Source organism: Halichoeres trimaculatus, unplaced genomic scaffold (assembly GCF_033239565.1).
Source record: "Halichoeres trimaculatus isolate MK-OKI-2021-1 unplaced genomic scaffold, fHalTri1.1 fHalTri1_scaffold_22, whole genome shotgun sequence".
In the NCBI taxonomy this organism is placed as follows: Eukaryota; Metazoa; Chordata; class Actinopteri; order Labriformes; family Labridae; genus Halichoeres; species Halichoeres trimaculatus.
Genome location: NW_027437200.1, coordinates 10012455 through 10038048, shown reverse-complemented (window position 1 = coordinate 10038048; position 25594 = coordinate 10012455). Strand labels below are relative to the sequence as shown.

At 40.5% G+C, this 25594-nt stretch overlaps 1 protein-coding gene across 8 annotated transcripts in view; it reads left to right on the top strand.

Moving 5' to 3' along the window:
- sorcs2 (sortilin-related VPS10 domain containing receptor 2) overlaps window positions 1-25594 on the top strand; it is a 403210-nt gene that overhangs the window by 183896 nt on the left and 193720 nt on the right. For all 8 annotated transcript variants that reach the window (XM_074699314.1, XM_074699319.1, XM_074699318.1 and 5 more), the window contains exon 3: window positions 3927-4026. In XM_074699314.1, coding sequence (XP_074555415.1) covers window positions 3927-4026 — 100 coding nt within the window. The remainder of the gene's footprint in view (window positions 1-3926; window positions 4027-25594) is intronic.

Here is a 25594-nt window from a genome sequence, read left to right as displayed (position 1 = left end):
GATGTAAAGCAGGATTACTCTTTAAAGTGTGTTAAACAAAGAGAATAAAAGATGTGAATCCACACCTAAACACTCTCAGGTTCCTCCTCGTCCTGACTCATTAGTGCTGAATCTGACGGCTCAGCATTGCTCCTGCTCTTACACCCTGATGATCCAGCCTCCCTGTGGGCTCTCCATCGGGCTCTTACTCCGTCCACAAGTGGATTTTTGAGATAAGCACCGAGCTCTGGTTACTAACACAGCCATCACCTCAGATCTGTCCACGTCCTCTGAGTGATCCCGGGTTAAACACCTCACACAGCCCAGCCAGGAAGATGAAAACACTTGCCAGCTCCTCGCTGAGAAATAGCCCACCCCTGCAATGCCACTCCATTTTCTCCAGCTGCACCAGAGCACCCTGGGAGAGCTGATTGCTGCACGGCTTGGCGGGGCTTTGTGTCATTGTGTGTGTGTCTATCAGTGGTTGATGGCCCACTGCGTGAAGAAGTAAATCCTCTCATCCTTAACCAGGCTGACGTGCCAGCTCATCATTCTCTTTCATCAACACCTCTTCTTCCAGACTCCCTCCTGTTGAACCCTCACACCACCAAACCACCACCACACAGCAGCTTCTCTTTCCTGTTAGCTCTGCAAAGAGCTCCAGAAAGATGCCAAGACACGCACACACTACATAAAATGAAATATTGTATTATTTATCTCGAACAGTTGATATTTTATTGATGCTCTGTTGATTTTTTCCACATACATTGTGGATTTTGTCATCGGATATCAAAGACTAAGCACTGATAGTTTACAGGGTGGAGGTGGTTGTGTCTGGACGTTTGGGGTTTTTATCTCTGATGTCCACATGTAGAAGCACCCTAAGAAAAGACCCTAAACCCTGAATCTCCTGGTGGCTGTGCTAGTTAATACTGATGCTCTTTGCAAACAGCAGCCTCTGATATCAGAGTGTCAATGGGCAGCTGGAGCTTTAAGTGGTCAGAGGACATGTTGACTTGGTGCCCCATTGTTTCATTCCTGTATTATTCTGTAGTCTTTTAACTTAACTTCATGTCTTTCACTTGTGTATTATAGGCAAATATGTTGTATTTCCTGTTTTATTTTGAGGTTCTTGCTCACTGCGTGTCTGGTTTGGTTTCTTCTTCCTGTGACATTTTGTAGTCTTCAAACCATGACTTCCTGTCTTGTGTTCCTTGTGTGTCTCTTCTGTAGTGTTTTTAAAGTGCTTCCTGTTTTATTTTAGAGTTCTTGCACGCTCTGTGCCTGCTTAAGCTTTACTTCTTGTGCATTTCCCTCCTCTTTGGGTCTCAAAGCTCCAGAGTTCCATCCTTCCTTCCTCCACTTGTGTCGTTCACTTGCCTCTTAGTCCCTCCCACCAGAGATAAAGGAGAGACACGAGGAGAGAGGATGGAGGAGATTGGTTTTTAGAGCAATGGGACATCCTCTCCTCAGGAGCGTCACATGAAGCGACTTGTTTCATTGATGACGACATCAGCTGATCACCTCTGGATCATCTGTCAGTCAGCTCTAACAGCTGTTTGTGTGTCTGCACATGTGCGCTGTAATAACTCTGCTTAAACTTTTATCCTTTGATCTGTTTATCAAACACGTTACCATGAAGAAAACCTGCTCTCTGTTTATTCTATGTGCTGTTTAGAAGCTCATGGATCACTTCACCAGTAAAATGCGTCATTATCAGATTATTTATGAATTATTTAGCCTTTATCTAGAGCACGTCTGATCGTGAACTCTGAAGCTTATTAATATAACCCACCTTATTGTGTCTCAGGAAGATATTTATCAATCAGTTTTCAGTATTAATCCTCTGTTATATTGATTTCATGATGGTTGTGTTCAGTATTTTGTGCTTTAAACTCACAACAAACACTCCATTACCAGATTTATGACCCATTTCTGAACAATCCTCAGTGCCTGTCCTCAGCTCGTCTTTTCTCATTAAACTCTGTTGTGTTTGAGAAGTTTTAATGTGGAGAAGTCTGAGCTGCTGCAGCGTCCAATCAGAGAGTGATATCCTAAATGGGGGCGTGTCTGTCAGTGAAAAGACTTCCGCAAAGCCAGCTCCTGTGTTTTCTCAATCATAGCTCCTCTGATCAGTCTCCTCCATCCTCTCTCCTCTCTCCTCTGAGCGCAATTATCGCTTTGGGACAGTCTCCAAAATGGCGACTAAGAAATAGAACAAAATTAACACATTAAGACGCATCCTTTGATGAGCCTCATGAGTTCTACCTGTGTCTGTCACACCTGCCTCACTTTCTGTCTCCCCTTCTGTGTCAGTTCCTGTGCCCTCCCTCTGGCATCTCAGTGTTTCTTGTGATGGACTTTGTGGGGTTTTTGTTTGGATTTTGTGTTTTTTTTGGACTCTGGACATTAAGTTTAAATCCTTTTGCTTTAAAAACATTGAGGTTGTGCCTGGTTTTGTGGTGCTAAAATGAAAAATAAATGAAGAAGAGAGGATAAACAGAAAGAACCAGAGAGCAGAGGAGATGTTCCTGTTTCTCACTCTGGTGCTTGTGTTGGAAATGTCAGCTTGTTGGCTGCAACAAAATCCCTGGAGACAAAGACGGCCAATGGAAAGTCGTCAACCTTTATTTGTATTTGCAAACAGTAGAAGAAGGATTCCTGCAGAGAGCGATATCCTGTAGTTGAGGTGAGATGCTTTTCAGAAACAGCTCTTGCATTTCTGTCTCAAATGGCTGCAGACTGCTTGGATAAGAGTAATACCTGTAACAATGAAAAGCTGCAGGTTTTAGGAAAAATCCTTGTGTCTTTAGATCTGAAACCATCTTTTTAGGATTTTTTTTACTTTTTTTTTTCTTTTTTCTAAGATTCATGAGTTTCATCTGGTCTGTGGATAAAATCATGTGACTTTACTGGACAAGTTGTGATTGGATAAATTAGCTGCATGGTCCTGCTGTTGTGTTTTGCTTTGTAAAACTAATACATAAACACAAAGGTCATGTCCTTATCAAACAAGCCAACATTGTAAAGTATAGTCTTTCTCCTTATTTCTACACAAGGAGGAGGAAAACTATTTGAATAACTACATTAAACAATGCTTTTGCACTGACTACAGCCTGGGCTGTTTACTGGAGCATTTCCAAATTTTTCTGCCCTTATTAGCTGTTTATATCCAAAATATGCTTAAAATATGCAGGAATATCTTATTTATATTCAATCTTTCGTCCCCTCACCTCGGTGCCTGGATGATGAGCTTTAGGGGAATGTTTCCTGGATTAGTCTTTCTTCTGTTTATTCCTGACAGGAAAGTGAAACATTAATTATCGCCGGGCGCTCGGTCACCTCTCTACAGCCTTGCCAAGCTGGAACTTGTGCCATTTTTCAAACTCTGTCACAAACAATCACCTTCACTCAGCTCGGCGGCTGTGACTGAGCCGGACTGGGGAAACAATCCAGCAGCTAAAGCGATCAATCTCACACATTCACACACACACATACACATACATACGAACAATGGGCTGTACCTGCTCTTAAAGCTGCCAGATTTGGGGATTGGCTAGTACTTCATTGCTAGCCCGAGGCCGCTTTCAGGCTGCATTGTCGCGGCAGTGACAGGTTGTCCAGCCGATCCAGATTTGTCACTGAGCTCGGAGCGTGCGCCGCAAAGTGGTAATATGATGAACAGAGAGCTGATATGGTGCCTTTAGGGGAGTTTGAGGGAATAAGCAGGTCAGCCTCTCTGGGCCTTTCTGCAGATTTAATCTCCCGCCGTCAGTGAAAAGGTGTTTCACGGAGCTGCCTTTGGTTTTATACCTACCATACGAAGAGTTTGAAGGAGAAATTTTTAAATCTGTTTTCCTCATTTTCATAATCTAGATTTTGGGAGACCATGACATAATAAAATGATCACAACTGTGTCTAAGAGTTCCTTTCTTGTCTGCGTACAGGTCTTCTGACTATGGCACCACGTACACCAAACTCAACCTGATGCCAGGGACGACCATTGTGGTGACCAGCTTCTACATCTGCCCCACCAACAAGAAGAAGGTAGGCGGACCTTTCCTTAAATCCCGCTCCAGCTCTGCTCCTCCGTTAAAACCGACAGTATTTAGAGGAAATGAGAAGCTTTGCTCTTGTGTGTTGTGTAAAGTTTGAGCTAGAGGCCTGTGAATATTTACTCTCACAGGCTGGGGAGGAATTCAGTGATGTCTTATTAAAGATGTGTGATTTAAGAGGAAATCCACTGAAACATGAGACAGACTGCTGATTAAAATAAGATAACACGCTCCGGCACAAAAACAAATTCTCTCTGTCATTAATATTGTATGTTTGGATTAATATTACACTTCTTTAAACAACCTGACTGGATGATATTTCTAATCTTAAAGACTTTGAAGCTGCTGTGCCCAGAGTCAGGGAGAGGGGTTTAAATCTGTCAAACTTATCGATCAGGATGATTTGTTGTGGTTCAGAAGTTGGGCTGGTCATTTCTCAGTCAGAAGGTTGGGGGCTTGTCCGTCATTATGCACAAGCTGAAGTGTTCTTGGCAGAGATACTTAACCCTCTTGTTGGGATTCGTGAATGGATGAGTGTAGCTCGTAGAAGAGCTTCATATTAAAACAGTTCATGTGAGTTGTTCTGTCAGACCGTGTTGCTTTAGGCCACTTCTCCTCCTGTGCATTGACTTAAACCAACAGTTTGCCCTGTGTTTTCCCCTTGACCCAACTGATCCATAACCCCAGAGAAGGTTAAAGGGTTATTTCACTTGCACAAGGTACTTGTCAGTAGTAATATGTTGGCCTCAGGGGAAGTTGGCTAGCTCAACCTCTTTAATGGGAAACCTGGATGGAGAGGCAGAACAGAAGCAAAGATATACAGTGATGGTCAAATGATAAGACCAAGTGGAATATTTAAAAGGTTTCAGTTGTTTTTGTTGAATAATCTTTAGAATAGCCATAGAATGAATGAAAGTCTATCTACAACCCTACAAAATCATCATTACACTCTATATACCATAGAATAGAGCCATTATGAGCAGATTCAGATCTCCATCAATCTAATCTATCTCTTTGAGTATAAGTTTTAGGGTTTCTGATAGTTACCAGCAGTGATGCCGGTAACACGCTACTAAGTAACCCATTACTCTGATTTGACCAAGTAATCTGTGCGTTTTCTAGCTGGAAACACAGTCACTGTTTTGAGTTTGTCAGCTCGAAATGACAGTCTTATGGTTCGTTGTTCACTCCGTGCTGACAGTTTACTTAAGATCCTTTACTGAAACATTTAGGAATCAATTAGAAAGAGATCAGCGCACTGCAGACATAAACGCTTGAGAAGTTGTTTCACTTTTACTCTGGGGAAAGGTGAGACCTGTCTTTCACTATTACTCCCTCTATTCCATGAGCTGAACCCTCTGTTTAGCACAAATCCATCCGTTGAGGAGCAAAGCAACATAACATAGGCTACAACGTGGTGGCAAGCAGGGGCATGCCCAGACATTTCAGACTGTGGTGCCCCAAGCAGGGTACTGAGGATTATGTAAGCTCACACTCCAGCAACATTTAGTTTGCTTATTATTTTACAAATACAGGATCAACAGAATACAGCTTCAACAAAAAATGAAACTGATAAAAAACAAACTAGATTAAAACAAAGAATTTAAAAAGAAAATAATTAAACTCTAAAATTTGACTGAACAGTGCTGTAGTGTACTAAAAATAGTACCTTAAAAGCTTTCTTGAGCTGTATTTTGAAATTCAAAATGTATGAAATGAATATTTTTGTTTTGAAATGTTAAGTACACGTTTTACAACTACCAATGTCTGCATGTTACTTTAAAACAAGACACATATTATTATTCATTTTAGTCGAATCCCACAAGTGTCGTCGGTAGCTGCTGATAGCAACTAATAAAGTAACTTGTAATCTAACTTAGTTACTTTTAAAATCAAGTAATCAGTAAAGTAACTAAGTTAATTTTTAAAGGAGCAATCTGTAATCAGCAGTGATCAATTGGATTACTTTTTTTAGTAACTGTGGCAGCACTGGTTGTCAGGGCCGAGATTCAAAAATACCAGAAAGAGCAATGTGCAAAAGAAAAAAAAAAAAAAAGGGAAATGTGCCAAGCGCTCTCCCTAACCTTGACGAGACATGCTAGGTTAGCCTCCCTGGGTGAGGTTTTTAAATGGAAACAAGTGGAATAAGTGGGATTTTTCACCTTTACAATTATTCTGCATAATTTATCACCTTCCCCTGCGAGACACCTGCTCCCATCAGAGACAGTCATACTCAAAGTTATCCCTGCTGGGCTCTGCTGCTTCCTCACAACTTTCACTGCCATTAATGCTCTGCTAGTGGACAAAGAAAAAAAATGAAACCCACAAAAATAGTAAATTTATGTTTATGATAGACTGACGTATGAACATATGATGACATTTTCTCTTTAATTTCAATTTATCTTAATGTTTTTTAATTTCAGTCAGTCATATTTTTTATAAAGCCTTTTTTTAATTGTATTTTGGTTTTGATTTTGGTTAAGGAAAATATTTTTTCACCTCTCATTTTCAATTTTTTTTTAGTTTTTGTTCAGTATAATAACCTTGATGTCAGAGACGTGCTGCTGCAAAAGAAGATGAAAGTAGATAACAGTATGACTTACTTCATCTGATATTTTTGTGCTCAGAGCAACCTTCTACATGTTTCATGATCTTAAATTAAGAGGCAGAAAAAGGTCAATACTTTCAGATCTGTCAGGTGTTCTTTATTTTATTTTCCTTTTGTTCTATAACAATATTCCCATGGGGTACAAAATCTCTTTTACAAAGAAGTAAGAGTCTAGAAAGTTTCATGAAGAAAAAGTTTCCAAAAGTGACAAGTTTATAAATTAGCCCTTATCTGTCCTGGTAAAGTAACAATGGATGGTTATTGTTACAAATATTTCCTTCGTGTTGACATTTACAGTCTGGCTTACTTACCTAAAGTAACAGACACAGCAATACTTTATGTTTTTAAGGTGTTACATATTATACTCCATGTATTTAAAGCCCTGAAGTCTACATTTAAATACATGTACACATCTTTAAGCATCTTTACATGTCAGCGATCTAAATGAGTAGTTGTATCAGTAACCTGACGTTACATCTGCCTCTTAATGAATAAACTCAGAGGCATAAAAGTCCGCAAGTTTTCTTCAGTTTCTCTTTCTGATCTGATACATGATAACTTTACAAACAGACAGCAGGAACTGGAAATGTTCCTCTGCATCCTTCCTCCGTCTCTACTTGAGGTCATTCCCATTAACACTGGAGCCTGTCACTGCTGAATAGCTTTCTACCGTTGTCTTCTTCATAATTACCTCTCCATGATGGATGTGGACAAAGAAGGTAAATTTGCTCTGCTGAAAATGATCCTGTTGGTGTTATATATTTATTTTCTGCTGAAAGCAGGAACACAGGTGATAGTCAGAGACGAATCGTAAAGATGGATCGTAGAGAAACAAGCAGACGCTGCTTCTGTCACTCACTGAAGAATAGCCTGAATGACAAAAAGTGCTTTATTACAGCGCTGTAATCTGAACATAATGTGTCCACATCTGAATATCTTACCTCTCTCTTTGAAGTTCTTTGAACTGCCAATCACAGGAGAGCTGACAGGAAGCCTGCACTATCACTCTGTCTATTGCTCTTTTCTCTATTCTTCTCCTTTTTTGTCAGCTTTTTTCACTCCGTCTGTGTTTACTGCTCACGTTGTTCCCTCAGCTTTGTTCTCTTCTGTCTGTCGTCTTTTGCATCTCCGTAGGTGGTTATCTCAAAACATCTGTCAGTTTGCCGCATTGATGCAAGAATTCACGCTTTTTTCAGGTTGATTTTATACAGCTCTAATTTTATGTTGAACAAAAGTTGGTCTGGAGTCATTTTTGCAGGATTCAACTTTTTGCTTATTCAAACCTGAGAATCTTTGAGAAAATATTACCTACAGCACAGCTTCTAATTTGTTAAAACAGTCATACAAAATCAGATCAGTCACATTTTCTGCAGCGTAAACACAGTCTTCAAGTTTTGTCCATATTGGTGTGAGCCACCACAGAGAAAGAGTTAAAGTTGAAGAACACAACAAAACACATAATTTTTTGTGCTTCAATAAATTAAGTCCCTCATGAAGCTCTCTAAAATTTGCAGCTTCTCATTCTGCAGAGTCAAACCTGTCCAGTTGTTGCAGCAGATTGTCTTCATCTGACTCCCTGCCCTGTCCGTCTGCCCTGCGCAGCGTGTCGCAGCCACAGAAGGGGAAAGCAGAAAATAGATCATGCTCTGTGTTTTTAGCAGAGTTCAAAGTGCAGAGCTGCCTTTGGGATGGTTCTGAAATGTGCTTTTTGTAGAAGCATCAAGTGGAGAGTCAAGCATTAGCTGAATGAGGAAGACGTGCTCTGGAAAATTAATATTTTACTCATGGGAAAAATGCTGGAAATACAAAGAGTCTCTTAAAAAACAAACAGCTCACACACTCTAAGATTTTCTTATGCTTTGACATAAAGAGTGAGGGGTCTTTAAACCTCTTGGGGTCCCTGTAACACAGACCTTACTTATCCTTCTGTATCCCTCCTAAAACCCTCCTCACAGATTTTCTAAAGTTCTTCTTCAAATCTTTCTTCTCTTTGAGAAAGTGTTTGAGGGACAGAGAAAAAGGAAAAGGAAGATTCTCTGAGCCATTGGACTTAGTCTTTATCATTTCTTCTGACTCTTTTACTTGAAGTTTAAAGTCATATTTGAGTTCTTCAGTCCTACAAACAGAATGTATCACCGCTAGTTGAGCGTGCTCTCTCTAAAGCATCACTTTTTGGCTCTCTGCTGAGTGACTGTTTCACTTTTGGGATCTTAATTCTGGGACCACAAAGAGAAAAGTGCATAGCTAATTTTTTTGGCTGTTCAACTTTTATTTTGGCATCGCATTTTTTTGAGGGAAACTGCTTTCTTTTGAATATATTTGAAGTAATATTTAAGCAAGAACCAAGTTAAAACTCAAAAAAGTAAAGTATACAGACAGTAAAGTTTGTCTGTTGCCATTTTTATACCAACTCTGTCACCTACTCCTGGAGTGTGATGACTGGATTGGCTATTATTTTGTTCAGTTTCGTGGGTTGATTGTCTCCTCATTAAAAAACAATCTGCTCTAAGGTTGGACTGGGAGTGAGTAGAGACCTCCTTTGTCAGCTTAGCATGGTCTGCTGGTTTTGCTCTGCAGGAAAAAGCTGAAATGCACAAACAATTTAAGCAAAAGAGGAAACCACAAAACAATCCAGGTGTAAAAGCATCGTCAGGACTTATGCACCAGAAGTTAGTTAGATTTCTTTGTTTTCTGTAAATAACCAACTCTGATCAGATTAGTGTCAGAGAAAAATAGTCCATAAATGACTCATAAAAACATCTTGATTAGAACAAAGGGTAAGGGGTCAGCCCTATGTTCCAAAGCCTTATGATCCCACAGCACTATGTTCCCATTTTTCTTGGACATTTTCAAAACCATGTCTTGTGTTCCTGCCTATTTAAGCCCTGTCATCCATCAAAGTTTTTGAAAACACTTTATGTTAAATGAATGAATAAAGGAATGCATGTATGGATGGATGGATGAGGGATCAATTTTATTCCCATCAGCAGGTGCAGAAATCTTCACAATCACAATGATAGAAAAGACCGAAGCAGAGCTTACAGATGCTGAACTGTTTGATGGAAACATAGGGCCTAATTTTGAAAAGAAAAATAATAATGTGAGAAAATTGGTCATTGGGGACATTAGTTTTCTTTCTTTTTTTTGCGAAGCTGAAGACAATTCGACACATAGTGGGCCAATAAATTCTGTGCTATTCTATTCAATAATTTTTTTTAAAAAAATGTATTTTTGGGATATTTTGAAAGGACTGAATTTATAACCGCCTTGTGAACAAAAGGAAGAACCATCTCTCCAACAGAGCAGACAGCATCCTACCTTCTTCACGTCCCTGCACCCAAAAACTGATGATGCAATATTTTTTAAAAAAAAATTCAAAGAATAAGATGAGAATAAGCGCTTCTGTTTATACCACACAAGAAGCAAGTAAGTCTGAGGTGTGCTGCTCTGATGTCACGCTATGAGCGGTTCCATTGGTGCGAACATCAAATGGAAATAGAGAATGAGATTTTAAGTAGTTGTGGTACTGTCAACTTCATAATGTTTGGTTAGAAACCAATGGATTGCATCTTGAAGACATGTTGAAGCCAGTTATCTAAATAAGGTTCATGTAAGTCTACAACATCAATGCAAACTCCCTGAAGAGCTCAAACAGTCTGTGGCTGTTTCTAAAGAGCAGAGCAGACGTTCTCATTTGACAAAGCAGACGAATGTGAAATCATCATTAGGAGTCCTGGAAGATCTGCATTAAAAGAAGACTGGTTTAACTTTGCTCCCCTTTGAGCTGGAAGCTTTTATCCAGGTGATGCCCAGCTGCCTGCAGAGCTACAGAGGTACAGATGTTACAGAGAAGTGAGAAGCCACACACCAGTGCTGCTGCAGTGACACTATCTGCAGGAAGTGCAGAGAGGGCTTTGTAAAAATAACATCTGGATGGGGGATGAGATTAGGATAAGCCGTTAATGGACCGAGTGATGCCTTTGATTTTTAAAACACAGGAGTCCTCAGGATTTAATTTGTTCTGGTTTCTTATTGGCTGATACCTTTTCAAAAAAACATTTCTTCTCTTCTCTTTTCTTTTCTGCTCGTCTTTAGTGATTATGTGAGGTGACAATGTCTGGAGAGTAAGAGGCTGAATTTTGTTTTGTTTAAAACTAAAGTTTGAGGAACAAATGCAGGCATGCTTCAGAAACAGCAACGCTGACTGACATTGAAAAATGAGAGGCCAAACAGCCTCGTTCATTGTCTAAACTCCCTCTTGTTATTGAGTCTGACTCAGGCTCTTATACTTTCCTTTTGGAGGACGGGCTCTTTCACTCAGCGCCGAGACAAGTTTCAATGCCGCAACCTACTCAATCCTTTGTGACACTAATTTGCTGACAACAATGTGCAGAATGATTAATCACAGTGTTAGAAGTTTGATTTCTTCCTTAAATTCAATTATAAAGGAGGGGGACTGGACAAACAAAGGCCTTGTTGTATTTCTCCTTTTTGCAGTTAGATAGTTCACACCTCGCTCTGAAATTCTTTCTTTTAGTTGTTTTGTGCCTTAAAAACTCTTTTTGAAGAGCTGTCTGACCTCGACCACAGGATCAGAACATCCTAACCTTCCTATCTGGCAGCATGCAAACAGGAGTGATGAGACCAAATCTTTGAGCCAGGATTGGGTCCTAAATTCACTCTGAGCATGTACTTGAACCGTCATTTAGCCCAAACAGACCCACTTCACTTCCAGAAAATAGACTTGTGCAAACACTCGGGCAGCTGACAGCCCGGACAGTAAAAGCAGATTGCTGAGGGAGAGCGCTCTGAGCCTCCCGTCTAAAAGTTTATTTACGACTCTATTGGTGTTGAAGTGCCTTAAGGGTCCTTGGGAGGCCTTTCAGACAAAGGGTCCTGAGCAGATCTGTAATGGAGCTCTCAATGAGGCATCAGAGGGAGAGAAAGGGAGGGTGACATTGTCTTGGTTTGAAGATTCACCTTTCTCTAATTGCTTCAAGTCCTATTGATCAGGCCAAGGCCCCCACACCTGTCTCTGTGTGATCCCTTCACACTGAGTGTAATCCCTGTAGCTTACACACCCTCTGTTTGCTGTTAACAGTATTGATCACAGCGCTCTCTCCAAAGTCTGTGCTGGTTTGTGGCAGGGGCATCTGACGAACGTGATCAGCCATAATTATGATGCTGAGAGGAGGGGAAAAAAACATGAATACATGATGCTGATGATACACTCAGACAGAATGCCTGAAAACCTCTCAAACTGCTGAACAGTGTCAGATGAGCTACTTTTTCCGCTACATTAAAGAGGGGGTATTGGGCTTTTTTACTCTTATACTTTACCTCTAGTGCCCCAGTAGTATCTTTACATGATTTACAGCTCAAAAAATCTCTATTTTGCAATACATCTGGAAGTCCGCCTGTTCACCCACACCCGCTCCCGAGACCACATTACCCCTGTCCTGTCCGACCATCTGAAGCCCACCTGTAGGAATGGGTACCTTTCACATTTGAAATGATACGGTACCAATGTCTGGTACCTGGCAATCAGTACCAGAACTCAATGGTTCCAATTTTCGTTTTTTTGTGGCTATGTGGTAAAAAAATATCAATTTGTTTGATAATAAAGTTTTTTTTTTTTTTTTAATTGACACATTTATTCTTCAATATATAACCTTGCAATGCTGTGTTCATGTCCAGCATGGAAAATCACCTACTCCTCCAATCCCTCACAGTCATAAGGATGCATTTAGGTACCTAAACCTACCTTTTGATTTTACATGAATCGATACCCGGTACTTTTAACAGGATACGGTCGGTACCTATAAAAGTACCCATTTCAGTACCCATCTCTACCCACCTGCTCTTCCTTCAACCTGACTCTAAGCACAGAACCTGGGGGGACAGACCTTTCTCTGTCGCTGCCCCCACCCTCTGGAATGCTTAACCACTTCACATCCAACCTGTCCCAACCTCTCCGCTTTAAAATAACTCACCAAAACCTACCCTTTAAAAATGCGTTTAATGTTTGATTGCCTCTGAATGTACTTTGTTTGTTTTCTTGTATAGCTTCTTTTTAAATTTATGGTTTTTTTACACGATTTTTTTTTACCTATGTAAAAAAATGTCCCAAATGCTCTGTAAATAAAATGTATAATAATAATAATAATAATGATGATTATTATTTTATTTTATTTTATTTTATTTTATTTTATTTTATTTATTTATTTATTTCACTGGTATTTTTTAAAGCTGTTATTTCAGCCTCAGAATGAAACACTTTGTTTTAGCCCCTGTCACTTTAAGGCTTTGAGCTCCAAAAAACCCTTCTTTTTGATTGGCCAGCCCTCTGAAGGCCTGTCGGGGGCAAAGCTATGGGCAGACCTTAGTGTTTGAGACCCCGTCCCCTCCAGTGTGCCATTAACAAGTTTGAAGTTCTGTTTGTGATCTCATGCAGATTTTGTGAGCTGCAGATCTCCTTGTGCAGGTCTCTTCAAGCAGATCTTGCATGTTTCAATCAGTTTACAGATGCATTCAGGAATTTCTACAAGATATGAATAAGCTTATTATTATTGTTACATAATTATTATTACGTATACACTTACTCACAATGTAGTGCACAAGGGGCTGATTCTGTTGCCTACTTTATTACCTCCATGAAGATGTTTCCTTTCTTATGACAGAAATAAGCTGCTCTGACTCATACTCAGCAGAAAACACTTTCATATTGGAGTTGGAGTCAAAAGCTTGTTGTATCTTTTGCATCAGCTGCAATTCCCCTGAATTAGCTCATGATTATCTGGCCTATTTGTGAATTAAACTGCATGCGTTCACAGCTTTGAGAATATGGAATGAATCAGCCCGCCCACATCCACAGGCTTTTGGTCAAGCGTGTACACCCACTCTCTTGAAAACAGCAGTAACACACAGACACCTACACACAAAGCGTCTCCAGCAGGAATCAGTTCAGGTTCCAGCAGTGAACCTGAGCCTTCATCACTCCTCTCCTGCCAGGCCTGGAGGTGTTTTAAAGCAGCAGCTTGATCCCTGGCTCATATTACCAGAAATCCTACTGTCACAACACATACTTTAACCGCCACTCACTCTCTCTGTCTTTCTTCCCATCCATCTCTTCTCGGTCCCTAAGGGAAATTAAGATGACTCCATTCCTGTGCAATTAAACGCTCTCATGCTGTCTGGCCCTCTCCCATTCTGAGTGTGTATGTGTGTGGAAGATGAAACACTTGGACAGGGGACTGAAGCAAAAAGTGACTCCATCTAATCTCCCTCTATCTCTACATCGATTGGAAGAGCCCTGGACCCCTGCGATAACGCCTGCCAATTAAACTGGCCGCCACAGTTGGCAACCCAATCGTATCTCAGCTTAAGTCGCCTACTGTACCTCCTGGCTTTCTCTTCAGCTCGTGTGCTGTCTGTGCTTTTTCTTTTCACTGCGGTTTTCAGAAGATGCCTCTGGATTGAATAACTGGTGTGTGGGTGGGAGTGGTGCACACGGCCAAATTACAATTAGAGATCAGCAAAATTAAGCAGTACCACATGCGTTAATCACTGCCATGTCATGGAAATACAAGCTAGGACATAATCCAACCAAAGAAAAAGATACATCTTAAGGCTGACACTGCCATGGTGCAGAATCTATGTGACTGAAGCAGCTTTAAATGATGAATGATTCTTGTTCTTTTTAAATGAAATCCATGCAGTCAGTGTTTTCCTCTCAGCTTTTTAATCTCAACAGACCTAGGTTGAGCCAGGTTGATGGATTTTTGTATTTTCAGCATATTCACCCTCAAATAATCAGAGTTAATGCAGATGAACTAGTGAAAGAAAGACTGTGGAGATGTCGATGGTAGTTAAGTGTTAAAGCTATTGCATCAAGGGTGAGTTTGATTGTTAAAGCTGTTACCCCTGATGTGTCATAAACAGATGCATCATATTCCCATCCTCAAAGCCGACGCATTCAGTTGACTAAAACCTCATATTTTACTGCACAGGAGTTGTCTTTCCCAAAACCTCCTCCACAAGTGTTCGGTTTTATTGTGTTATTGTAGATGTTGTGTTACAAACTGGTTGCTCTGAACAAAAACAGAAATAAGCTAAGCAACTGTCAATCTCGATCCAGTCATTTTGTTTATGCGCTCTTTGGGGGCAAAACCAAACACCTTTCACAGGACATAAGTTCTGCGTGGCAGCCATTAAGGCAAGGCTGCAATATACAATGTTCATGGCCCGTATGCACGTCCAGTCATTACACAAACAAGACCATTTGTCCTTATGTACCGTCAAAGAATGGCCCATTTTGCCATAGTGTTAGCAACTTGCAGGACTGCTAAAACAACTTCCTGGAAAACCCCAATCCAAAAGAATTTGAATTGCGCAAAGCATTAAATTAATGGTGGCAGACCCAACTTTTACACGTACTAATGGCAAGAATACTGCATCTGGTGGGCTGTTTTAAAGATGGAAGACATTGTGCTCATGTGTCTCTGTTTATTAAAAAAAAAAAAAAAAACATGCAAAGAGAATGGATATTTAGATTGAATGAACCTTTTGGGAAAAGTATAAACATGTTGAGATTTAGGACACAACATTTTTCATGTTTATTGTTGTTTATGTGGAGTATACATGTGCAATTCTTTCATGGTGCAGTTCATTAATTATTCATTATGGTGGTCTTTGCTAATTTTGGCAGCCATCATGTGGCTAATGCTTTGTTCTGTAGTGATACATTATGACTGATGGTCCGGTTTAAGTAATAACTGGATGTGCATACAGACCTCAGGCCTAGCTATGGTGTAATATCCCTTTAATTTTCAAGTTCTACCAAGGGTTGGGATTTTAAGTAGCATGTAATGCTATTAAGAATGTAGTTTAATTTAAACAACAGTGTTACAGCTGAACACTGTACTACTACATGTCTTTCACATTGTATTCTTCAACTTTAAAGCTCAGGTGTGTAGAAACAGGGTTTTGGTGATCAGGTTTGCTACCTTTCTTACTCCTTCTGCTGGTGAAGCTATGGTGGCCTTCAAGGACAAAGCATGAAAGATGTGACTACAATTTCTCAAGATTTTACCATTAAAAAAATCTATGAAGACATATTCTTTACATCACAACAATCAATCTTCCTGAATGTGACGTCACCCACTGGTTTCTGGACATTCTCAGTTGTGGTGTTGGGAATGCTGACTTAATCTTACTTTTTGCTGTCAAAGCGTTATGCACATACAGCTATGCCCCTAACTATGCAACTCTTTGTACAAATCATGGTCTTAAAAAAAAAATCAGAGGGAATTGATTATAGAAATGTAGCCGTGTCTATGGGTGAAGAAATGAGCTATGCAGAGCAAAAACATTTTTTTTCTTTTCTTTTTTTTGTACCAGTAAAAAATCAAGTCAAAATCTGCCATTAAAACAGGTATTTGGACACAGGTGTTCATCTGATGTCCTTGGCTTTTGCAGCCAGCCTCCAGTGGACTGTGGAGGAACTTCAGTTTTAAGCACATTCGCTTCATCTTTTGCTTGTCAGCTTTATCTGAATAAAAGACCAAGAGAAAGGCTTTTTTAGTCCCTGTAGGTATTTAGTTTTACTCTGAGTATGTTTTTTTTCTCTGCAGTAAAACTGCTGTTCTGTTTATGTTGGCATGCCACTGAACTTCATATGAAACACGCCAAACCCTGTGACTTACACGCCAGCTGAGTGTCCATCTCCTCACACAGCTGCTCTTACGTGTTGGTGAAAGCAGGAGCACATGTCACACTAACGGCTGAGCAGCTTCATTCTCGTCCACTTCAAAGTGTATTTTTATTCATGCTTCTTTCCCCTGTGTTGGTGCCATTTCAGAGCTGCTGACACCTCAGGTATAACAGCCTGATGTTTGCATCCTGGCCCCTCTTTCTCTGTGATTAATCGTCAATAATTCAGCAGATTTACAGACACACTTTGTGCAGCACTTTGTGCTCTGCCTCTTGGGCTTTGACCAAGTGTGTCCACTCTCTGTTTTAAGAAAGTGGCTGTATGAAAACACTTGAAATAGAAACGTAAGCTCGTCTCTTGAGTGTCACTGCTGAGAGGAGTTTGGACTGTAGGGCATTAGAGGGGATTGTAGGTTTCCCTCTTCAAACAAAAATAAAACTGATGCAAAGCGACCTTTAGACACGGCGTGACACGGGGAAGCATGTGTTCCAGAGCTGAAAGCCAAACCGCAGCACAGTGGCTTGAGAACCAGCTCCTCCCCCGTGGTTTCTTCCTCCCTCTCCCCTGCAGCCATGTCATGTTTACCGTAGAGAAGCAGTCTTTGCTTTATCCTCTGCCCAGACACTGATCTGGGACCTGTGCATGGGCTGATAAGACGACTGGAGCGTATGTTTCAGCTGCGAACCAAGGAGAGTTGGAGGCAAGTTAGACCAGAGAAGCAAGCGCTAATACCTGCTGCAGGGTTATCGACTTCAGGTTCCGCTACAGTGGTTCGGTCCGCCCACGCAGTCATATGGAAACTGCTCTACTTCTGAGCCTACATGCTTCATTTGAAGTATCAGGATGGCAGGTGCTGGGGCATAAACCTCAGCCAGAGAAGTGGGAAGCGACTGATTCGGAATGAGAGGAGATAGTTTATATCATCCCAGAAGAAAGATGCAAAATTGGACTTCCTCTAAAGCATTCACATGAAACATGCAGCGGAGTTCATCTTGAATTTTCCCTACAGTAAGATTCAGGATGAGTATGAGACAGATAAGATGCATGTGAGGCAGGAGCGGGGTCAGGGAGGAGCTCGTTCTTTGTGATGTGATACACCAGATGCTGCTCTCCCCCTGTCTCTTCCACAGCTTATCAGAACTCACCATATCAGCAGTCCATGTGTTTTGTCTGAGGGTACAAAGGAACGCACAATGAATAGCAGACAATAGTTCAGTCTTCCTGCCGACTGGGACTTCACAATAAAGCGACAATAAGAGGAGAATAAAAGCCCTGATAATAGACCTCCAAATCTTTTTAAATGTGTGAGCAAGCAGCTACCTTCCTGCAAATCCCACAGATACAGAAAAGAGTTGGCTTCAGATTTAATGTGTTTACCTAAAAATGTCCTCTTGTGCCTCTGTTCAAGTACAATTTCCTGTAATTTATGACTCCCTTCCTAACCCTGAGATATGCCATATGGGAGCTTAATTTTGATTTTCTGCTTTCCCTCATCATAAATATGTCTGTGATGTTTATGCAGATGCAGGTTTTCAAACCTCTACATATTCATATGTTTTAGAAATTCCTGAATCTCCCTTTAAACTGTTAAAAAAAGAAAACTAGCACGAGATCTTCACGAGACTTGTGGAAATAATGAGGTCGATGCATTGATCACTTTACTGATTCAAGACAAGCTGAAGGAGAAGGCCTCAAATGCCAAGGTCTTCCCATATCTCCCCACTGACAGGCTCCCAGTGGGCTGGCCAATCAAAGGGAAGAGGGTTTGTGGAACTGACAGCCTTAAAGAGACAGCAGCTGAAACTAACTGTTTCAGAGGGTTTGGTTTTAGGAGTAATCATGTAAAGATACTCATACAGCTTTGTTTGGACTTTACTTGAAGATAGTTCAAAGCCATCTGGCTATAGGCGAGTTGTTGGCAACCTAGGGCACAGGTGCTATAGCTGGCATATGAGGCTATTTATGTTGTTATGCAGAGAATAATTACAATCAGACAGAGGACATAAATAAATAAATAAATAAATAAATAAATAAATAAATAAATAAATAAATAAATAATAAATAAACAAACAAATAAATAAATAAATAGATTAATAAATAATGAAACTATTGTGTTGTATTCTATTTAACACTACACAAAAAACTGAGCACAGTATAAATGTAAAAAAAAAAAAAAAAAAAAAAAAAACATTAAAAAATTATCAAATATTGGTAAATTATAAATTTAAATCATGGCGGTACAAGTGTGTGAATGTAATTGCAAGTGCGTCACCGCAAATCTCTTGGGAGGTCAGTCTGGTAGCTCGCAGTTGTATTAATTTAGTGGTGTTATCAAGGCAAACAAATTAAGTTCCAGTCATCCTTTCAAACATAGTTGGACAAGGGAGTATGGATTTATTGCCAGAGAAGGGCCGAGATTGAGTGATATACGCCCTAAGCTGTGAATAGTGGTATGTAGGACATCAAGTAGGCAGCGTCTTTTTGAGACCAAACATGAAAACAGCATTAGTAAATAATGCAAAACAGAGCAACACATTCAAAACTTTATTTAAAAAGGTCACCGGTTCCATTCCCAGTGTGGCCGTTGGGCCTTTCTGTGTGGAGTTTGCATGTTCTCCCCCTGCATGCGTGGGTTCTCTCCAGGTACTCCAGCTTCCCCCCACAGTCCAAAACCATGCTCATCAGGTTAATTAAACACTCTAAGTTGTCCATAGGTGTGACTGTGTGTGTGAATGGTTGTCTGTCTGTGTCAGCCCTGTGATTGACTGGCGACCAGTTCAGGGTGTACCCCGCCTCTCTCTCCACCCAATGACAGCTGGGATAAGCTCCAGCCACCCGCGACCCTGCACATGATAAGCAGTTAAGAAAATGGATGGATGACTGGATGGAAGTTATACCGTTTCTCACTGCTATGGGAAACCATTCAAGGAGACTTAACTACTGACTGCAGATGATTTTATGAAAGTAGTAAATATCGGCACTTTGGGTGTGAGTGTATTTGAAAGTGGCTCTAGTCATGAAAAAGGTTGCCTACCCCTAGATGTCGGGATTGATAACTGTCGAGCCAAGCAGTTAAAACATTCACTTTAAGACTGACAAATTATAATAAAACTAGAAATGAAACATTTTTAAAAGTTTAGGTGACAGGCAGGATCTCAGCTGCAGGTCATCTGTAGCAACAAACCAGAGGACCCTACCAGAACAGAAACTTCAGTGGTTCACCAGGATTATGTCGCCATTTAATTACATAAATATCTTTGTGCAAATACTTAAAATATTGCTAAAGGGCCAGATTCTTGGTCTCCAGAATTTTCAGCCTTCTGTTCAATAAAAAAAAACTGATGAGCAATCATGCTTGGATTGAGTTCTGTCTCATTAAGGACAATTATCTGTTTCCATCAGCTGAAATTCCTTTGTAGATCCCCTTAGCCATCACTGAAAAATGTTTTCTTTTTCCTGTCTCTGTTTATATTTTTAGGTACTGGGTGTAGTCTGTGCACCCAGTCTCCTCCTCTTTTCCTCTCATCATCACAGGTTGCATTCATACTGTAAATAACATCAAGCACAACAGGAAGTCATTTATCTGCTAGTTACATGGAAATATTTGATGTTGACTCCCGAATCATCATGAGACGATAGCTGAAAAGTTTAGAGAGTGAATTGGAGGCAACACAGTAGACACTTCCTGTTAATAAAGGGGGTTTATTATGTTCCCAGCAGCTCTCGTTGCCTCAGGGCCGCCCTCTAAGCTTGTTCTGACCTTGTAGCTGTCTTTACATCGACCCGACATTCACAGTGAAAATGTCAATCATGTCCTTCGAGCTCTGCTGTTGCTATGCTTCCCGCTCCATCTCAGACAAAGCATATTCCACCCACAATGCAGCAGCCACAGGTCCCTGCAGAGCCTGGTAAATCATTTCGCCACAGTCCATTCAGATTAGAGCCTAACATTAGCTTTGATCATCTTTGACCCAGCATTGATCGCAGCTATTGACCCTCGTGCTCTGTCCAGCTGGGCTCTTGTGCTTGTCCTGCGGTGACACAGCAGAGGGCCCACGGGGATCTGCAGAGCTCTGCTCAGCCCCTCACAGGCCGGGTCTAAAAGGATTGACCTGACCTGGATCCACCAATTTGGATCAATAGGCTGTGAGCCAGAGCGATTGGCTCACACTGCTATCTGCTGGTCCACGCTGGTGGGAGGACTCTGAACTCTCCATCATGCCATCTGAGCAGGATGTAAACGCCGGCCTGGGCTTGTGTCTGACTTTTAGAGCCATATGTGTTTGCTGCAGTCTTGAGTTTAATGGGGCTTGGTTAATATTTCAATGTGGCTGAAGTAGACCTGAGAGAATGTAAGAGCAGAGAAGACATCAGCGAAGAACAGCGGGAGGAGGAGGAGAGGATGAAATCAATATTCTCTGCTTTTTATGTGTCACATTATGCCTTCTGAAATGTATAAATTAATTTGACATTTCAGATAATTTGAATCAGCGTTTGCGTGCCGTGTGGAGGCAGCGGCTGCCAGAGAAAAGACATATCAGCTCTGACTTGGCGCTTTAACTGGCCTAGTTGTTTAAACGCAGGGTGTCTAAAAATAAATACGACTGCCGCTAATCCCTTTATTATGTTTCCTCCTGATTAAAGCAAGCCAAGTTTAGAGCAGCTAAATTCAATTTTTAATGTCTCCCAGTAGGTTTGCATTCAGAGGACTGTCACACTGACAAAAACACACCAGCTTGATAGTGGCTTTAATTACACTCAGCCAAATACTACAACCAATAGTGCTGGCTAGATGGGATATGGAGCCATGTGCCAGAGTATTCACAGCAACACGATTGGCTCTTTACAACACACTGTTAGTGAAAGAAAAATCACCTTTTCCATCTTGTTCCTGTCCAATAACAACTTGAACCATGTGTTCACCAGTCCTCTGTGATTGGCTAATGAGTCTCCCCCTTACATTAAAGCTTCACCTCATCTTAAACCAGTTTCTTCCAACATCTCTGTCTCCCTATTTTTCTCCTGCTCAGAAATTTTCTCCCACTCTTTCTCTGTCACCCTCTCTTTGCTTGTTTCCTCTGCAGGCACTTGGCAAGAGGATCTATTCAGGAACTATTTTAGCTATTTTCAGAGAGCTCAAAGTCTGCTCTCCAAGCAACTTCTCTCTGTGAGAGATAAAACACAGCTCAGATCAGAGCCAAAGGTCCTGTGAGGAGCTTAAGATGGTTATGAAACTGACAGAAATTGATGTTGGTACCTGTGCATGAGTAAAAAACAAAACAAGATAATCACCATAATAATTTATTGAAATGCTGCAGCATGGGAGGAGTCAGAAAGCTGTGCAGCTATGCTTTGATTGGCTGATTGCGTTGGCAGAGGCGGGACTTATTTCAAATTAGATCTATGCTCTTACAGGGGTGTAGGCTGTAAATAGAAAGATATAGAGACTACATGACTCCTGCAAGTAGGGATGGGTACCTTTCACATTTGAAATGAAACAGTACTGATGCTTGGTACCTGGCAATTGGTACTGGTACTCAACAGTACCAATAGTACTTTTTTGTTTTTATGTGGTAAAAAATATCCATTTGTTTTATAATAAAATATAAAAGCTTTTTTAATTTAACATATTTATTCTTCAATATTTAACCTTGCAATGCTGTGTACATGTCCAGCATGGAAAATCGCCTCCTCTTCCAGTCCCCCACATTCACAAGAATGCATTTAGGTACCTCAACATGTACCTTTAGGTTTTATGTGAATCGGTACCAGGTACCAGGTACCTTTGACAGAATTCGGCGGGTACCTATAAAAATGCTTAATACAGTACCCATCTCTAGCTGCAAGTAGTGTGATCTCAGTATCTTGGTGTGTATTTTTCAGTTGTTTGGTTCCTGTTTTTATAATACAGTATATGAATAGGAAGTACTGCTGATAAATTTCTTTGGATTTCCTTTGAGGAATGCTCTGCTAAGACAGGGAAGCGTTTGTTTATTGGTGTTCTGGTTGAAAGAGTAACAGCTGAAATACACCAGATGCGTCTGCAGTATGTCTCTGCACCGTCGCAGCAAACAGATCCAATAGGTTTCCATTCAAGTCAATGTGTCAACCTACAATGGATCCATTCTGTTGCAGCACGTCTGCACAGCTGCTCCGTCATGTTGCAAGTAAAATTCAGCCATCCTATTTTTGACAGACTCTGAGCTGTGATGCATAAATTCAGCGTTGCGAATATCGATTGGGACAAGACGTAGTGACCGGAAAATACCTAAAAACATCCCATGACTTTCAAAATAAAACAGACCATGCCAAAATCAGTTCAGTATTTTACTTGACTATGATGATAAACCGACACAATAAGCAGAGCCAGACCAGGAGTCAACAGGTTTGAGGTTTTAAAGCCCAACATGAATGAAGAGAGACTTATCAATGGAGTTGGAAGCACGGGAACTCCTCGGTCTGTGACTCCAGCTGTCTGTCAGTCATGCAGCTTGTCAGACTGAACATACAGATGGTGTAAGTTGACAAACCTAGTCAAGACGCAGCACAACAGGGTCGCACTGCAGTCGTATCTGGTGTATTTAATGTGTAACCATGTTAATTGGTGACTTTCAACAGAATGTGTGAGTGGTTCTTCTGGATATAACAGCTGTTGAAACATAAACCCTGCAGATGTACTTCAGTTTGGTTGTTTGGAGTCAAAATATAGAAGTAGTAAAAACCACATCAGACTTTTTCCCCCTTGTGTCAAAATACTCTTCAGCAATGAGATGGCACATGTGAGTAACGCATTTGGCCTGAAGTCACTAGTTTACACACTGGGTCACCCTTTAACCCAAAACATCCACAGCATATATAACATTCTCCTGATGCTGCATCAACAGGTGTTTCAGCATGTTGCTTGTGTTTCCACAGATGCTGCATGTTGAGCTGTTAGCATCAATCAGTTTAACTCCCACTTTGCACCGCCTCTGTCTCCTGTTCATCGAAATTACTTCCTCAACTTTGTGCTAGCATCCTCTCACCATGCATGATGTCATTGTTCTGCAAGAAATGTAAAACTAAATGACAAGTATTAATAAATGAACTATTGAGCATGAAGACAAATGATGTCAATGTCCTCATCTAGTTGGAAATAGCTCCACTGTCTCTTCACTTAGAACAATGAGCCAAAACACACAGGCACTAGAGTTTAGTGAGGCTGTGAGTTTGATGTTTCCTGATTTAAATGTGCTTTTTATTCTTTCCTTTCCCTCACCCTGAGCCATATCCTTCCTCACTTCCCCTCTCCTCTATAGGGACTCTGTATATCTCTTACTCCCACCGTCATAAATATTAACACCATAATACATCCTATTTATATCATGCCTGCCCTCCTCCCTCTTTGCCCTCCTGCTCCATTTTCTTTCTCATCCTTCTTCTTCCCTTTCATCCTCCCCCGCGCTGACTGTGGACGGGCTCTGTGAGCAGGGTGCTGGATTGATTGACCATGATTGTTTGTGTGTTGTGTGCGAGAGAGGGGAAGACAAAGTGTGTGTATGTGTGTGTAAGCAGAAAAAGTCAGCCGACAAATTAAGTGAAAGAAGGAAAAAGATGAGATATGATGAAAGGAGGGGAAAGTGTTAAACCCTCTGTGCATGTTCTGCTGATGTGCAGCAGAGTGGGAGTTTACAGCACAAAAAGAACAGTAGGATGAAGTGATAAATGCGAGAACGATAAAAGTTTAGCAGGAAATTGATTTGCATCATCAGGGAATAATTCATATCACTCCTGTAAAACTGTATTCTTTCACTGAGCTGTGTAGGTTGTGTGTGGATTTTTGTGTTTGTAAACTTCCCATATACACACTCTCCGCTCCTCTGAGCGTTAATGTCAACACCTTAGCTCCATCGACGCCTTGTAGGAAACATGTAGAAGAAATCCACAACCTTCGAAGAGATTAACGTGTCAACTGACTTTGTTTGATGGATATTCAGCAGTTTGCACCCTGGATTTTAAAGTTTCTCCTTTGTAGCGCAGATGTAACGCCCGTCACATGCTTGTTCTGTTCAGACTACGATGAGACATTGATGCGTTTAGTCTAGACAAGCTTTTCTGTAAGGATGCAGCTTCAGGAAGCCGCAAACTATACAGCACTGCCATGTTGATTCAATTCAAATATTGATCAAACATAAACACTACAGAAATTTTTCTTTCTTAGCTCAGAATCTCTTAAAACTCTGCAAATAAAAAACCACAAAGTACACATGTCAACAAGGCTGTGGTGCTGGACAGTTTAGGGTTTTGCTTGATAGATAGCAAGTCATAAAAGGTATAAAAACCAGAGTTAACCCTTAAAGGTAAGCGCTGGTCTTTGTTTTACAGAACTTTGTATTTTTCCTTACAATGACGTCAACCCTTGCAATGCCTTTCAGTGTTGCAATACCCAAGTCCAGAACTTGGACTCGAATCTTGAAATTGATTGATTGAATCTGGCAAATGAAGTTTCCAGGAATCATGACTCTTAGACTCCGACTTAGACTGAAGCATCGACTGCATTAAAACTCAAATAGAGAGGACTCATTTATTCATAAAAATCAATTGTTATTGTTATCCCGAGATAAATAATTGAATTTGAAATAAAATTACTAAGTGAAATAATATAGGAACAGCTCCTGTCAGCATGCGTAAAGAGGTACCATGATTTGTGCACCCAAACAATTTTAGGTAGATGCAACAAGAGCAGAGAAACATGTTGGATATGTAAAGAGCCATCAAATACAACCTGCGACTTTGTTCAGGATGTTCCCAAAGTAATTCACAAACTTGGACCATTTATTACACAGATATGTGGACAAAGTGACTTAACCACTCAGCCCAGAGATGTTTGGATATAAAACTAATAGAAACTGGACTGATTGGAGACATTTTAAATAGGGGTGGGAGAAAAAAATCAAATATCAGTGTATCAGGATTTTCTGTTTTACAATATCAAAATCAGGATTCTTTGTCAATTTTTTTTTTTCAATTCAAGTTCTTCATTTCAGTTTTTTTTTCATGGAAAAAAAAATTCCACTTTTCTCCAGCAGAGGGTGAAATGTTTCTCTCTGACTCATGTGATGTGTGCTTTATGGGGAAATGTGGCTCCTGATGTTGTCTGTAGACGTTATCATCACCATTTAACTTTTTCCATGGTCTGGTGTTAAAAAAGCAAATTAAAATTTGCAAAAATGCTAAATATCAAAGAATCCCAATTTAAAT